Below are 12,812 nucleotides of genomic sequence, written 5' to 3'. Positions count from 1 at the left end.
TCGAGCCCTGCGTAGGGCTCTGTGCTGACTGCCAGCTCAGAGCCTGGAGCCAATTTCAGAGTCTGTATCTCCCTCTCTCTCTGACCCTCCCCTGCTCACGCTGTCTCTCTCTCTCTCCTAGAAATAAGTAAAAAATATTAAAAAAAAAAAAAAAAAAATTAAAAAAAAAAAAAAAAAAAGAAACAGGTAAAGGGAAGGGAGGCTGCCTTGGGGAAGGGAACTGGGAAGCCAAGTTGGGGAGGGAGAAGGGAGTTTCCTAAGTATGAACCTTTTTGAGTTCTGATCTATGTAAATGTATTGCCTACTCAAAAACATCACCCTGTAAATGCTACTCTTTTTCCAAGTTTCCTCTACAGGTAGGCGCAGGGCTGCCTTCATGCCTGCACAGCAGTTCTCTGGGCCTTTGCTTCTTCTGTGCCTCCTGCCTGGAATGCCATCCCCCAGAGAACGGCTCCTGGGCTTGAGAACCCAGCTACAAAGCGTGCTCCTCTTGGGAAACGACCACTTGCTCTGTCGTTCTGCTGGCCCCTCTGGGTCATGTCCCTGGCTGCTGGCACCGCGGGGACTTGGGGGCGGGTAGAGATGTGTCGGGCACTTGAGACTCCAGACAAGACCCCATGGCCACCACTCCCCTCTTTTCAGAGTCTGCCTGCTTTGCTTACTAGACAGCAACATGTCTGAGGCCAGAAGGCAGAGTGCAGGACCCTTCTTATGTAAGTGAAAATGGGGAATCGCAGAGGCTTTTAAGGACCCGGGCTGGGACTAGAAGATGGGGACCCCAAGGGAGTTTGGGGTCCACCCAGTGGTCAGCTGGTATGGCTGGGATCAAGTGAGAAGGCTGCAGGAGACCCCTGGTGGGGCGGGGGGCGGGGGGAAGAAGCCACGGGGCGTATCCCTTGTCACCATCCAGGCTCCGTGGAACATGGTTCTCTGCTCGGTCCGGTTGGGACGGACCCACCTCCCGGCGTGGCCTGTGGGCTGGGCTCCTGAGTCACTGCTCTGCTACCTTCCTCCTGCTGTCTGGAGACACCTGCAAAGTGTCACCTGCACTGCAGCCACCAGGGAAGGGCACCCACCATTCTCTGTAGGTGGCTGGCCTCCTGGCCTTTACCCAGGCTGTTCCCTGGCCTGGAATGCCATCCCTCTACATTTTCAATTTATCCGTCAAGTCTCAGCCACATGGCCCTTCCTCCAGGACGTCTTCCCTGAGCCCTGAATCGGGGTCAGATGCCCCTTCCCTGACTGTTGCACCTGCGTCACCCAGCTTCTGAGTGTTCTGTCGGCATCCCTTCCTCCTTCCTCCGGGAGCTCAGGGTCCCTGACATCTCCCAGCCCTAGTACTTAGCACGGCACATGGCTCGACAAATACTGATTGGGTTCAGTCCCTTCCCACTGAGCCCAGGACCCCCACCCTGGCACACATCTTCTCACCTGATTAGCCTTCTCCAAGTTGGTCATGATCAGGCCGACTTCGTCTGCCCTGAGACAGAAAGATAAGACCCTGAGAGGGGCTCTGGCAGCCACCAGACCCCTGCCTGTCCCGATAACACCAGCCCCTGCCTGAGCCTAGGGGGTCTCGCAATGGCAGGCTGAGGGGGCTGCCCTTCTACCCTTGCTACTGGAGAGAAACCAGGCTGAGAGGAAACGAGTTCGGGCTGTGGGGAAATGGGAATAGGGCCTCAGCCCTGCACCCCTTCAGGCGGCCTGGTGCAGGGTCCCCCCTGGGGCCTGCTCTCCTAAGCTGCCCACAGAGCTACACCTCCCAGCCTTTGCCCCTGCTGTGCCTGCCACCCAGGATACCCTTCCTTAGGAGAACATGACCCTGAGCTTTAAAACTCAGCTCTGGGGTGCTTGGGGGGCTCAGTCAGTTAAGTGTCTGACTTTGGTTCAGGTCATGATCTCACAGTTTGTGAGTTCGAGCCCCGCATCGGGCTCACTGTTGTCAGCACAAAGTCCACTTCGGACCCTCTGTGTCCCTCTTTCTCTTCTCCTCCTCTGTTCACACACTCGCTCTCAAAAATAAAGTAAAACATTAAAAAAAAAATCTTAAAGCTTAGCTCTAAAGTGTCCTCCTAGGAGGCCTTCTTCAATTTACCCCCAGAGTGGTAATTAGTTTATTTTGCTCCCTCCCAAACCCCAGATTGCCAGCACTGAGGGGGCCAGGACAGGCCTTATCCACCTTGGTTGCCTCTGTGCTGAGTGTGCGGTGGGGGCACAGGAGGCCTGGGGTAGCATGTGGGGGCTATAAGCACGCACGTGCTTTGGCATAGTCAGGGCCTTCTTTCGTGCAAGCTGTGCCCATTGTCCCGAGCACTCGACCTGGCATTGCATTCTTCACGTGGTCACCTCCTTCTCATTTTTAGGTTGCATTCTGAAGGTCATCTCCTCAGGGAAGTCCTCCGTGACTACCCTGGGTAATAGGACCTGCCCTCCCTGTTATTCTCTTGCTGCTCCCAGTGCTTCCTTTCTCAGTGCTCAGCAGGTGCCCAGAGCAGGGTCGGGCATGCAGTTAAGTGCTCAACAGTGTCTGTGAAGGAGCCAGTTTATCACTGTATATCATCAGTTACCATCCATCTCCTCTCTTCAGCTGGGGTCAGGGCCACGTTCTAATGTTTCTTCCAGGGACCCAACACAGCACTGGGTAAATAGTAGGTGCTAAATAAGTGTTAGTGGAGTAAGTGATGTCTTAAAGCCACATTGAGTCCAGAGTAATTTAAGTGAATGACACTCAGTGCCCGAGGGTTGGCCCGTGGAGCTGTGGTGGAGACAGTCCTAGGAGGCTGGGGTGAGGGGGAGGCCCTGCCCACCAGACCCTGCTCAGCCACGACCCAGAATGTCATGAACAGTCTGTGGTGCATGAATGGCACAGCAAACCACTGGCGAACAGCCGTGCACCTGTGGGGGTGGGGAGCACAGGGTGCTTAAGGAAATAGGTGCTTCGGGCCATGAGTCAGAGGGAGAAGAGTCAGAAAGAGAAGGCATATTTGAGAGGGTCAGAGGGAGGAGGCATGTCTGGGAGGGTCAGAGGGAGGAGGCATACCTCAGCAGGGTGTTCACTTACTTGGATGCAGCCTCCTCATCATATTTCCGCCGCAGTTCCAGCAGCTCTGTCTGTGTGGCCTTTAACGCTGGGAAATAGTAAAGAGTCAGGGTGAAGTGCCCCCTGCTTGCCCCAGGACCCCACGCCTGTTACAGGGCCCAGAAAGTAGAATGAGGTTCAAGGTAGGGAAGGAAGACTTTCTTTTGCAGGCCTTTAGAACCAGTGAAGGTAGAGCTTCCTGTCCCTAGAGGGGCTTTGAGCTGGCCAGAGGGCAGAGGAGACGACCCTCTAGGAATCTATGAAGCTCAGGGGACCAGGCGACTGGTAGGGATCTGTCCGCCCCTGGCGGGGTATGAGCTGCCCAACACACTTAGGTCACTCCAGGACCTGAGCTCACCCACCCTGAGGCAGGTGAGGGGGACAGGGAGTAGTGAAGTCAACAGATATGTGTATGTTGTAATAAATGAGAGATTTCTCATAAAATTCCAGATTTCTAATTTCTCCAAAAAACTGGAGGCTTGGTGACATTGGGCCATGTGGCAGTGGCTGGCTGGTGCTCGGCAGTAGCCACCTCCTTAGTCAAGGCCCAGGTCCTCCAGTTTGCCCCAGACCCCACCCTTTCCTACCCCTTTCACTGATCGGGTCGCTTGGTTGTATGTCTGGCCCGTGCAGGCGCTGCCTTTGCCACCGCTGACTTAATTCTATTTCTCAAACCCTCTCTCCACAGCAACATGGCCTCTGGGGACTGGGCTTGGACTCCCCCTGGGTCCACTTCCACTTCCTTCTCAAATTCCCCTGATTCTTGCCTTCCTGATTCTAGAACACCTGAGCCTGTGTTCATAGTGTCACGTCCCCTTCTCCTCCTCCTCCTGGTGTGACAGGGCTGGGGAGCTGCACGGGGCCAGGGAATACGTGCCAGATACGTACCTGAATGTAGGACTTTGATCTTTTCCTCTGCCTCCCCCAGTCTGGCTGCCAAAGTGATTTGTACTTCTTGAAGGCCCCTGCAGAGAGACTGGCCTGCTCAGAATGGCTCTGCTCGTGCCTGTGTGGATGGGCCCTGTTTGGGTTCCCAAGGTGGCCCTCCTGGCTGCCTTACCCCCCCTCATCTGCTCCCTGGAATCTGTACCCCTCCCTTTTTAAAGGGTCCTTAAACATGACATTCAGGCATTTGGCCACCTTGCTGTTTTGCTGACTGTGTGGCAGCATTTGGGTGGGCCTACATCAGGCAGTGACCTTGCTCTCTGGGCCTCAGTTTCCTCATCTGTAAAATAAGGTTTCTTGTGGGGTTTGGCTCTGTGGGTGTTGCGAAACACCTTCAGCACGATGCCTGGTACCCAGTGTTTCCTCAGTATCATTAGTTACTATTCCTGTCCGCAGGGAGGCATTTTTTCCCTTCTCTGTGTCAGCAGTTTGGGATGATCGTCCAGACCACCACAACCTAGAGCTTAGGTGTGATGCAAGGGTCTCAGCAGAGAAACAGGGGCCGTAGCCTGACTGGGGGAAGGTTTATACAAAGTCTGGGCTTATGTTGTCTGACTCAGAGACTCTAGAGAAGGAGCCCTTTGCCTCTGACCTACACCCTGTCCCTCTCACTGAAGGTGAGGTGTGTGTTACACACTATGAAGTGGGTGTCTCACTCAAACCACTCCAGCCACACTCACCTCCTTGCTGGTCAAACACACCAGGCATGTTTCTACCTCAGGGCCTTTGCACTGGCTGTCCCCTCTGCCTAGAAAACTCTTTCCCTGTGTCTCTGCAAGTTTCACCCCCACCTTCTCAGGGCTTCGCTCCCCTTCTCAGTGAGGCCTCCCCTTATACCCTATTTAAAACTTCAGCCTCCACCTCATCCCCCCTTCTCTGCTTTGTTTTCCTTTACAACCCTTATCATCACGTAGCAGACCATCTACTTTATTTATCTTGTTTATTCATGTCTTCCTCATGAGAAAGTAAACTCCAGGAGGGCAGGGAGGTTTGTCCATTTGTTCGCTGCCGTGTCCCTAAAACAGCGCTTGGCACACAGCAAGTGGCCCCATAAATACATGGAGAGAACGGAAGGGAAAGGAATAAGTGAATGAGAGGATGAATGTAATGACCACCATGAAACTGGCCTAGAAATGCCCCAAGAATCCAGAAATTATAATGACCCAGGTATTATTACCCCCACATCAGCTGTAAGGGCAACCATTTACTGACATATCCAAGTGAGCACTGAGCTAAGTGCATACATGTATCCCGGCGGGAGACTCGGAGTTGATATCGCCTGCCCACCTGATCTCATCACACACGAATCTCAGGTTGCTGTGAACATATTCTGTAGGTGAGGTTAACATCTACAGTCAGTTGACGTTAAGTAAAGGAGAATAATCTCAATAATTTGGGTGGGCCTCATCCAATCAGTTGCAGGTCTTAAAAATAAAACCGAGGAAGAAGAAATTCTGCCCCCAGCCAGCAGCACTGACTCCCACCTGACCGCTTCCAGCCCGCTGGTTAGCTCTGCCTGTTCAGACTTGCCTGCCCCGACTGTGTGAACTAAGTCTTAATTAATTAAAATAAAACACCCTTCTGGTTTTATTTCTCTGGGGAACCCTGCCTAATATACCGTCATTAGGCCCATTTCCCAGCTGGGAAAACTGAAGCCCAGACAGGTGATGTGACCTGCCCAGGGCTGGCCACTGACCCAGGGCTGCATCTCTATCTCTGTCCTGAATCCAGACTCGCTGCGGGGGGGAGGGTCCCACTTCCTGGCCAGGTGGGGCAGCGGGGGCCCGCCTGTTCCTGCCCACTCACTTTTGTTTCTCTGCCTCATTTCTCTGCAGCAAAGTTTCTGTCAGGAGGGCTTTGCCAGGAATGCCTGGGAGGCGGCTCCCCTCGGTCAGCGTGGGTCCGGCCGGAGACGTCCCCTCTCTCTGCTCTGGAGGGAGGAAAAGAGGGAAAACCTGGCAGCCAGAGCTGCCTTCTGCAAACTGGATGGACGGGCAGTGCTGGGACAAGAGTTAATTCCCCAAACTCGAGTGTTAGAGAGAGTGCGGCTGTGGAGACCTGCCGTCCACGGTCTGCTGGGTTGTAGCCGTGCGGGGCGTGTGTGCACAAAAGTCAAGTTCCCACGGCGCTGGCCTCAGCAGGCCCAGACGCTTCCTTTGCCCTCCTGGACCTGTTCTAGCTTCCTTGGCCTTCTTACTTTTTTAAGAGTCACGGTCAAATGTACATAACATGAAATTCACCATTTTAGCCATTTTGAAGTATACAGTTCAGTGACATTTAGTACATTCACAGTACTGTGCAACTGTTAGTACTAATTCCAGAACACTGTCACCACCCCCAAAAGGAACCTGTCTCCATTAGCCAGTCACCCCTTTCCCCTCCCCCAGCCCTTGGCAACCACTAATCTGCTTTCTGTTTCTGGGGCTTTGCATATTCTGGACATTTCATGTCACTGGAATCACACAAAATAGATGTCCTGTTGTGTCTGGCTTTTGTCACTTAGCGAACTGTTTTTGAGGTTCATCTAGGTTGTAGCCTGTATCACACCATCATTTGTTTTTATGGTTAAATACTACTCCATTTTATGGATATGCCATATTTTGTCGTCCCATTCCTCTGGTGATAGACATTTGGGTTGTTTTCACCTTTGGCTGTTTTGATAGCGCTGCTGTGAATGCCTGTGTGCACGCTTCTGTCTGAGCACCTGTCTTCAGCTCACCTAGAACTCGGAGTGAAATGGCTGGGCCATGGGGAACTCTAGGTTTAACTTCCCCTCCCCACAAGTGATGGCACCCCCCCAGAAGCTCAGTCACAGCTGAGCCACCGGCAGGCGCCCCCAGGCAGGGCCACATCACATCTACCTTTGCAGGCCCATGGTGGCTCCTTGAGGGGATCAGGATGTGCCTTTGGCCCTGAATTTGTCATGGGGAGAAAGGCTGCTCAGGGGCAGGCCAGGAGGGTGAATGTCTCAATTCCAAACTCTGGGCTCCTGCCCTTGGGCCTGACTGAGTCAGTTAAGTTCAGTCCCGGTTGTTAAGCTCCTACTGTGAGCCTGACACAGCAGGGTGAGTGCTGGGCTGGGCAGCGTGTAGAGTGAGGGCCTGACAGAGTGGTCAGGGCCTGGCTCGTTCTTACACACGCACATGTACACTAGGAATGTTCCAGGGGCTGAGGCCACAGAAGTGAACAAACAAATGAGGTTTGACCCTCACGATGCAGAGTAACGAGTGCCCTCAAGGAGGGACACAGCCCAGGGCCAAGGTCAAGAGCCCTTGGTTTGAATCCCCGCTTGGCTACCTGTGGCCTCTGAGATTCAGTTACTCCATTTGTAAAATGGGGCCCGTGGTACCTCATAAGGTTGATATGAGATGACAGCAGGATACTGTGTGAAAGGTACATGGCACAGAGCAAATGCTCGGAAGAGGTGGTTCCTACAACTACTATTATTCTGATAGAAGGAAGTTCAAACCCTAGAGGGACCTCATATGAGTTGTCTCGTCAGGGAGGCTGGAAGGGCACTGTGGGTACAGGAAAAGAGTTGGCCAAAGTGCTGTATTTCAGTTACCATAAATCTCCAGAAGACTCTGCCCAGGACTAGGCATACAGTAGGTGCCCACTAGGCACTGGGGGAACAAGCAACTCTAGGAGGTAGACCAGGGTTCTGCAAACACAGCCCTTGGGCCAAATCTGGCCCACCATCTGTTTTGTCTATAAAGTTTTATTGAAACAGAGCCATACCCAGTCATTTACATATGTTTTATGGCTTTTTTTTTTTTTTTTTTTTTTAAGTAGTTGTGACAGAAAGCCTACAAAGCCTGAATGAAGTATTTACTCTCTGGCCCTTTACAAAAAAAAAAGGTAATCTTGCTGAACTTTGAGGTGAATCCTCCTCATTTATTCCTTAGACAAGTATCCCTACACCTGACTCTTCTTGTCTCTGCTTAATTTCCACCACTGAAGCTCAGTGAACACCCAGGATTTAGACGGCTACCAAGAGTTTTCATGTGCACATTTGCTCCTCCCTATGGAGACCTACCTCCCCTGCCAGAAGTAACCACCGTGATGAATTTTGTTCATCATTCTCTTGATTTTAAACACATTTATCATAATAAATGTACACCTAAACTATATTTTTAGTTTCCTAGCTTCTTGACTTGTCTTATTTGGTGCTGAGACAGTGCTGTGTTCACAATCTGTTTCCCTCTACTCCTGGCCATAGACTACATCTCCCAGGCTCCTTTGCAATGGGGTGTGGCCATATGAATGAGTTTTGGCCAATGGCATGTGGCTGTGGAAGTGACGTGTGCCGCTTCTAGGCCTGGACCCATAACCTCCACATTCTCTGTCTGTTGGCAAGTTGTCAGCAGTCACTGACTCTGGATGTCACGTGTTGAAGACGGCAGGACCACCACAGCTTGGTTGCCTGAGTGACTGCATGGAGCATCCCTGCAACTTCCCACCCTTCAAATGTATCAAAGGCTCTGGGACTTGGGGTCGGTTTGTTTCTGCAGTGATGTACCATAACCCATCCTGTATCTAAAATGATAAAGTCGAGTTTCTTGCCCCCTACCCCTCCAAAGGTGGCCAAGATTGGCTGCCAAAGATCCACAGCTTGTTTGTTTAGTATGGACATCCTGTGAAGGCCTTATCAGTACCTTTGGGGCCAAGGAGCTCGGGGTGCCTCTTCCACGAAGTGTGGAGGTCTCGCCGCGGCTGCCCGCTGGGGTCGAAGCTGGGGGGCTGCAGTCTGTCGTCTAGGCTGCGCGCCGCCTCAAACACAGGCACGGGGTCTGCACACACAGAGAGAGGAGCACAGGAGTGGGGGTGGGGCTGAGGGCTGCCCAGGCTATGACCGCAGGGCCTGGTGGGTCCCTCTCCAGGGTGCTGGGGTGGAGGGGACCATTCACAAGAGCCTTTTGGAGTCGCTCCGCTGGCTTAGGAGACTGATGTAGAATTTCTGTTATGAGGGAGCCGTCTGCTTCAGGTGCCTGCTCAGGGGAGCACGTGCCATCCCCAGGGCCTGCCTGTCCTGGCCGCCCGGACTACCACTAAGATAACAACTGTCACAGTAACTGCGTTTTCTGGATTCCGTGATGCCATCTGTGGTGGCCATGAGACTGTCTTGTATGCCTCCCACCCCAGGACACTAAACAGGGACCTCACTCTGAAATCCAGCGTGAGGCCGGCCTTCCCAGATAAGACCTGCAGGCAGCCAGGACGGGGCCGACTCCTGAGGGACACAGACTGCTCTGAGGGGACGCCCCCAAGGCCTCTCAGCACTGTCCAGACTGCCCAGGCGATACTTGTGGATGCTCCCACCCCGTCGCCTGCCTCTCCTTCCTCTGACACTTCTCCCAGCTCCCTCCCTATTTTTCTTCCCCTGTTTCTGCAATACTATCTACCTATCTACCTACCTACCTACCCACCTACCTATCCTCGGAGCGCTTCTCAGGGCATGTGGAACAACACAGTACCATTTGTTACCTGCGTGGTTGATTAAATAGAGGGCTTTCTGGGGGTGCAATACACCCCTGGATGTAAGATACCTCCCAATTTCTCAACAGCTAATAGATGAGGAATATGTAGGTCCTTCTGCCTGGAATTCTGTTTCCCCTCCCACCCTGTCATCTAGTAAGTGCTTCTTCTTCCCTCAGATCTAGCCTCCAGCCCTTCTTCCACGTGCCTCTCCCCCATCCCCAGGTACCCAGTACCTAGTACCTGCTGGGCAGGTACTAGGAACGAACGCCTGGATAATGCCAGAGGTTGGTGTGGCGTCTTCTAGGCTACAAAGCTGTGCATGGGAGTGGGTTCCCATGATGCTCCCAGCATCCCCTGGGGCTGGCTCGGATCCAACTCACTTTCATAGGTGAGGAAATTGGCTCAGAAGGGCAGAGGTGAGATTCAAGTCTGGGTCTCTTTCTCAGATGCCACAAAGGCTTCCTGTCCCAGAGATGTGGACATTTCCACCCCAGCAGCCCAGGTGGGTACTCATGGGTGCCCAGGAAGCCAGAGCCTCCTTGCTCCAGACCAAGGGGCCTGGGTCTGGCCCACAGTCCTTTCACATGCCCTCTCTCTTGCTGTCTGCTGTCTCTTGTCTGTCTGCTCCGCTGGAGTCTCCTGCCACCACCCGCTTGGCCACTGTTCTCTGCTGGGGGGGCAGAGGGATTAAGAGCAGGGATCCTGGGTCCTGGTCTAATCTGTACTTGCTTTTTAGGATTGCTGTGTGACTCTGGCAAGCACCTCTACCTCTCTGTGCCTCACCATAAAGTTCTGACCTCACAGGGCTGCGATGAGGATCCATGCACATAAAGCACTCAACACAGAGACTGGTATTTGGTCATCTTGGAACAAACAGAAGCCCTGGCTATTCCTGTCTTCCTGAGCTCAGTCACACTGGCTTTCCCTTAGTCCCTCAAATGTACCTTCTTACTGTGGAGTCTTTGCACAAGAAAGAGCCAGTGCCAGGAACACCTTGTCCTGCCTTTTAACCTCTTCCAGCTAGTTCATGCTTAATCATCTTTCCTATTGCAACCCAAATGCCACTTCTCCCAGGAAGCCTGCCTTGACCGGTCATGCCTCCGATATGAGCTCTCTCAGCTGCCTGCACCTTTCCTTCACAGTACTTACTGTAGTTACAATTTTCATTGATTAGCAAGTCCGCCTAATTACCACCCACTGGTCTGCAAACTCCACAAGGCAGGGCTGGGACTGCATCTGTTTTTGCTCCCCTCTGGACGCCTTGTGGGCGAACGAAGTCTGCCACGCAATCTGACCCAATAAACATCCGCTGACGGAAGAAACGGGGCAGTGCTTATACATAGGAGCCTTCAGGTCCGGCTGGAACCAGGTCGCCTCTGCGTTTTATCCCTCTGGCTCGGACCCTCCCACCCCTGTTTAGGTGGCGGGAGGCTCTGACAATGGGCGTTTGTGCCGAGGTAAGCAGGTGCGCGGGAATGCTGCTGTCTTTCCTCTGTCAGCAGCACCACCCCCCCCTCCACGCCCCGTCATTAGGCAGGGCCTGCTCAGCAGGGTATGCCATTATGTCTCCCTGGGCTGATGTAATTATACATTGACATAATTAACCCAGCAAGCGCATTAGGCAGGCCAGCTAAAAATTCATCTATAATTATTTGTTGTGTGCATGCTAATGAGTCCATCTGCACTGCCTTTGTACAACACGGACAAATTAATTTACAAGTCTGGGTTTTTTAATAAGTTCAAGGAAATGCTTCCTATTGTGTCCTGGTTTTTCAGAAAGGAAGAGAAAGGCGACGAGCACTTGCCGAGGTCAGGGAAGTCAGATAGACATGGGAGGGTGCAGCTCTGAGTGGGCCATGGAGGGCTCACTCTGGTTCCAAGACGATGGAAAAGATCCAGCTCGCGGCTTGGGGGCCTACTAGCCACGAGCCCGCCCGAGCCAACCAATTACACTTGGGTGATAAATGGTATCACCCACCCTGTTTCCAGGGGCCAGGGACTGACACTTCACTCTGCTTGGGGGCCCTGTGGGTCACTCCTTGCTTCCTTGTGCACCCCGTCCAGGAGAAGCTGAACTCAGGTGGGCCCCTAGAGGAGAGACTAGGGGACCAAGGTTGGCTGGATTTCTGCTCGACACATGTTCAGCAGATTCTAAGGCCCTGGCTCTTTGCCTTCGTTTGCTGGTACAAGGTAGAATGTAGTGGTTAAGCTCACAGAATCTGAAGCCCAGCTCTGGGTCCAAATCCCAAGGAGCCTTGAGCCCTGTTTCCCCACTAATAAAGTGGGAAAATACAACAGTTCCTAATTCCTTGGAATTACTTTAGGGAGAATTCCAGCTCCAAACTGGCCAATACCTTTGGACGGTTAGTCAACCTCTCAGAGCTGCCGAGCCTCCATTTTCTCATCTGTAAAATGGGGGTGCATGTGTAGGGTGTGGTTGTGATGTCTGGGAAGAGAGAATATAGATGGATTTGCACAGTGCTAAGGTGCATAGTTGGGCTTGGTAAGTGTGACGAGGCTGCTGCTGTTACGCACACCCAGTGGCGTGGTGACCTGGAGGCCGGCTGTCTGCACGGTAAATGCTCTGTGGAGTCTTGGGACTGGCACGGTCTCATGTGCTCTCAGCAGCCCCTGGGAGGTCCGGAATCCAATAGTCCTCCCCTACACTCCACTCTGGAACCCAACATTCCAGCATGGAAAGTCATACCAGGGAGGGACGGAAAGGGTCCACCACTTCCCACCAGTGCACAGAGGGGGAAAGCGGGGGTCCTGTGACTTCCCTGAACCTGGCCAATGACTTGGGGGCAGGACTGGGACAGGCCCTTGGGCCTCCTCTTCCCTCACTTCCTTTCTGGTCCCCAGTTTGGGGGAGAAAGTGGCAGGCGGTATTAGGCTGTGACCGAATTTAACAACCAAAGCACTTTGCATGAATTAGAACTCCTTCAATCGTCACCACAGCACCATGAGGATGCGCTGTTATGTCCCCATTCTGGACAGGGAAGCTGAGGCACGGGGGAGCAAGAGGGTCATTTCCCCAAGGTGAGGCCTGGTAAGGTAGATGCTGCTAGTCTCCGTTTTTTAGACAAGAAAATAAAGGCCCAGAAAAGAGTTGCCATGTACCAAGGTCACCTAGCTCAGAAGTGGCAGAGGGGGGATTTGAGCTCAGGGTAGCAGGCCAAACTGCCTTGAGGCAGAGGGCAGGGGAAGTTTTTACTATTAGCCAGGAGCATGACGCTGAGGGCTCTATTTGTCTTCCTTCCTTCCTTTTTTTTTTTTTTTTTTTTTTTTTGTAAAGCAGAGGGCATGATGT

General features: G+C 52.8%; 1 protein-coding gene across 1 annotated transcript in view; it reads right to left on the bottom strand.

The window, feature by feature from the left end:
• The window catches only part of CUX2 (cut like homeobox 2), a 221,955-nt gene that overhangs the window by 31,425 nt on the left and 177,718 nt on the right, over window positions 1-12,812 (bottom strand). The window contains exons 5-9 of the mRNA XM_077747959.1: window positions 8,680-8,814; window positions 5,831-5,954; window positions 3,968-4,044; window positions 3,062-3,128; window positions 1,432-1,480 (exon numbers count right to left, since the gene is read on the bottom strand). Coding sequence (XP_077604085.1) covers window positions 1,432-1,480; window positions 3,062-3,128; window positions 3,968-4,044; window positions 5,831-5,954; window positions 8,680-8,814 — 452 coding nt within the window. The remainder of the gene's footprint in view (window positions 1-1,431; window positions 1,481-3,061; window positions 3,129-3,967; window positions 4,045-5,830; window positions 5,955-8,679; window positions 8,815-12,812) is intronic.

Source organism: Crocuta crocuta, unplaced genomic scaffold (genome assembly GCF_008692635.1).
Source record: "Crocuta crocuta isolate KB4526 unplaced genomic scaffold, BGI_CrCroc_1.0 scaffold29, whole genome shotgun sequence".
In the NCBI taxonomy this organism is placed as follows: Eukaryota; Metazoa; Chordata; class Mammalia; order Carnivora; family Hyaenidae; genus Crocuta; species Crocuta crocuta.
Note: the sequence above shows the minus strand (reverse complement) of the source record. Positions and strands in the feature narration are given on the sequence as shown.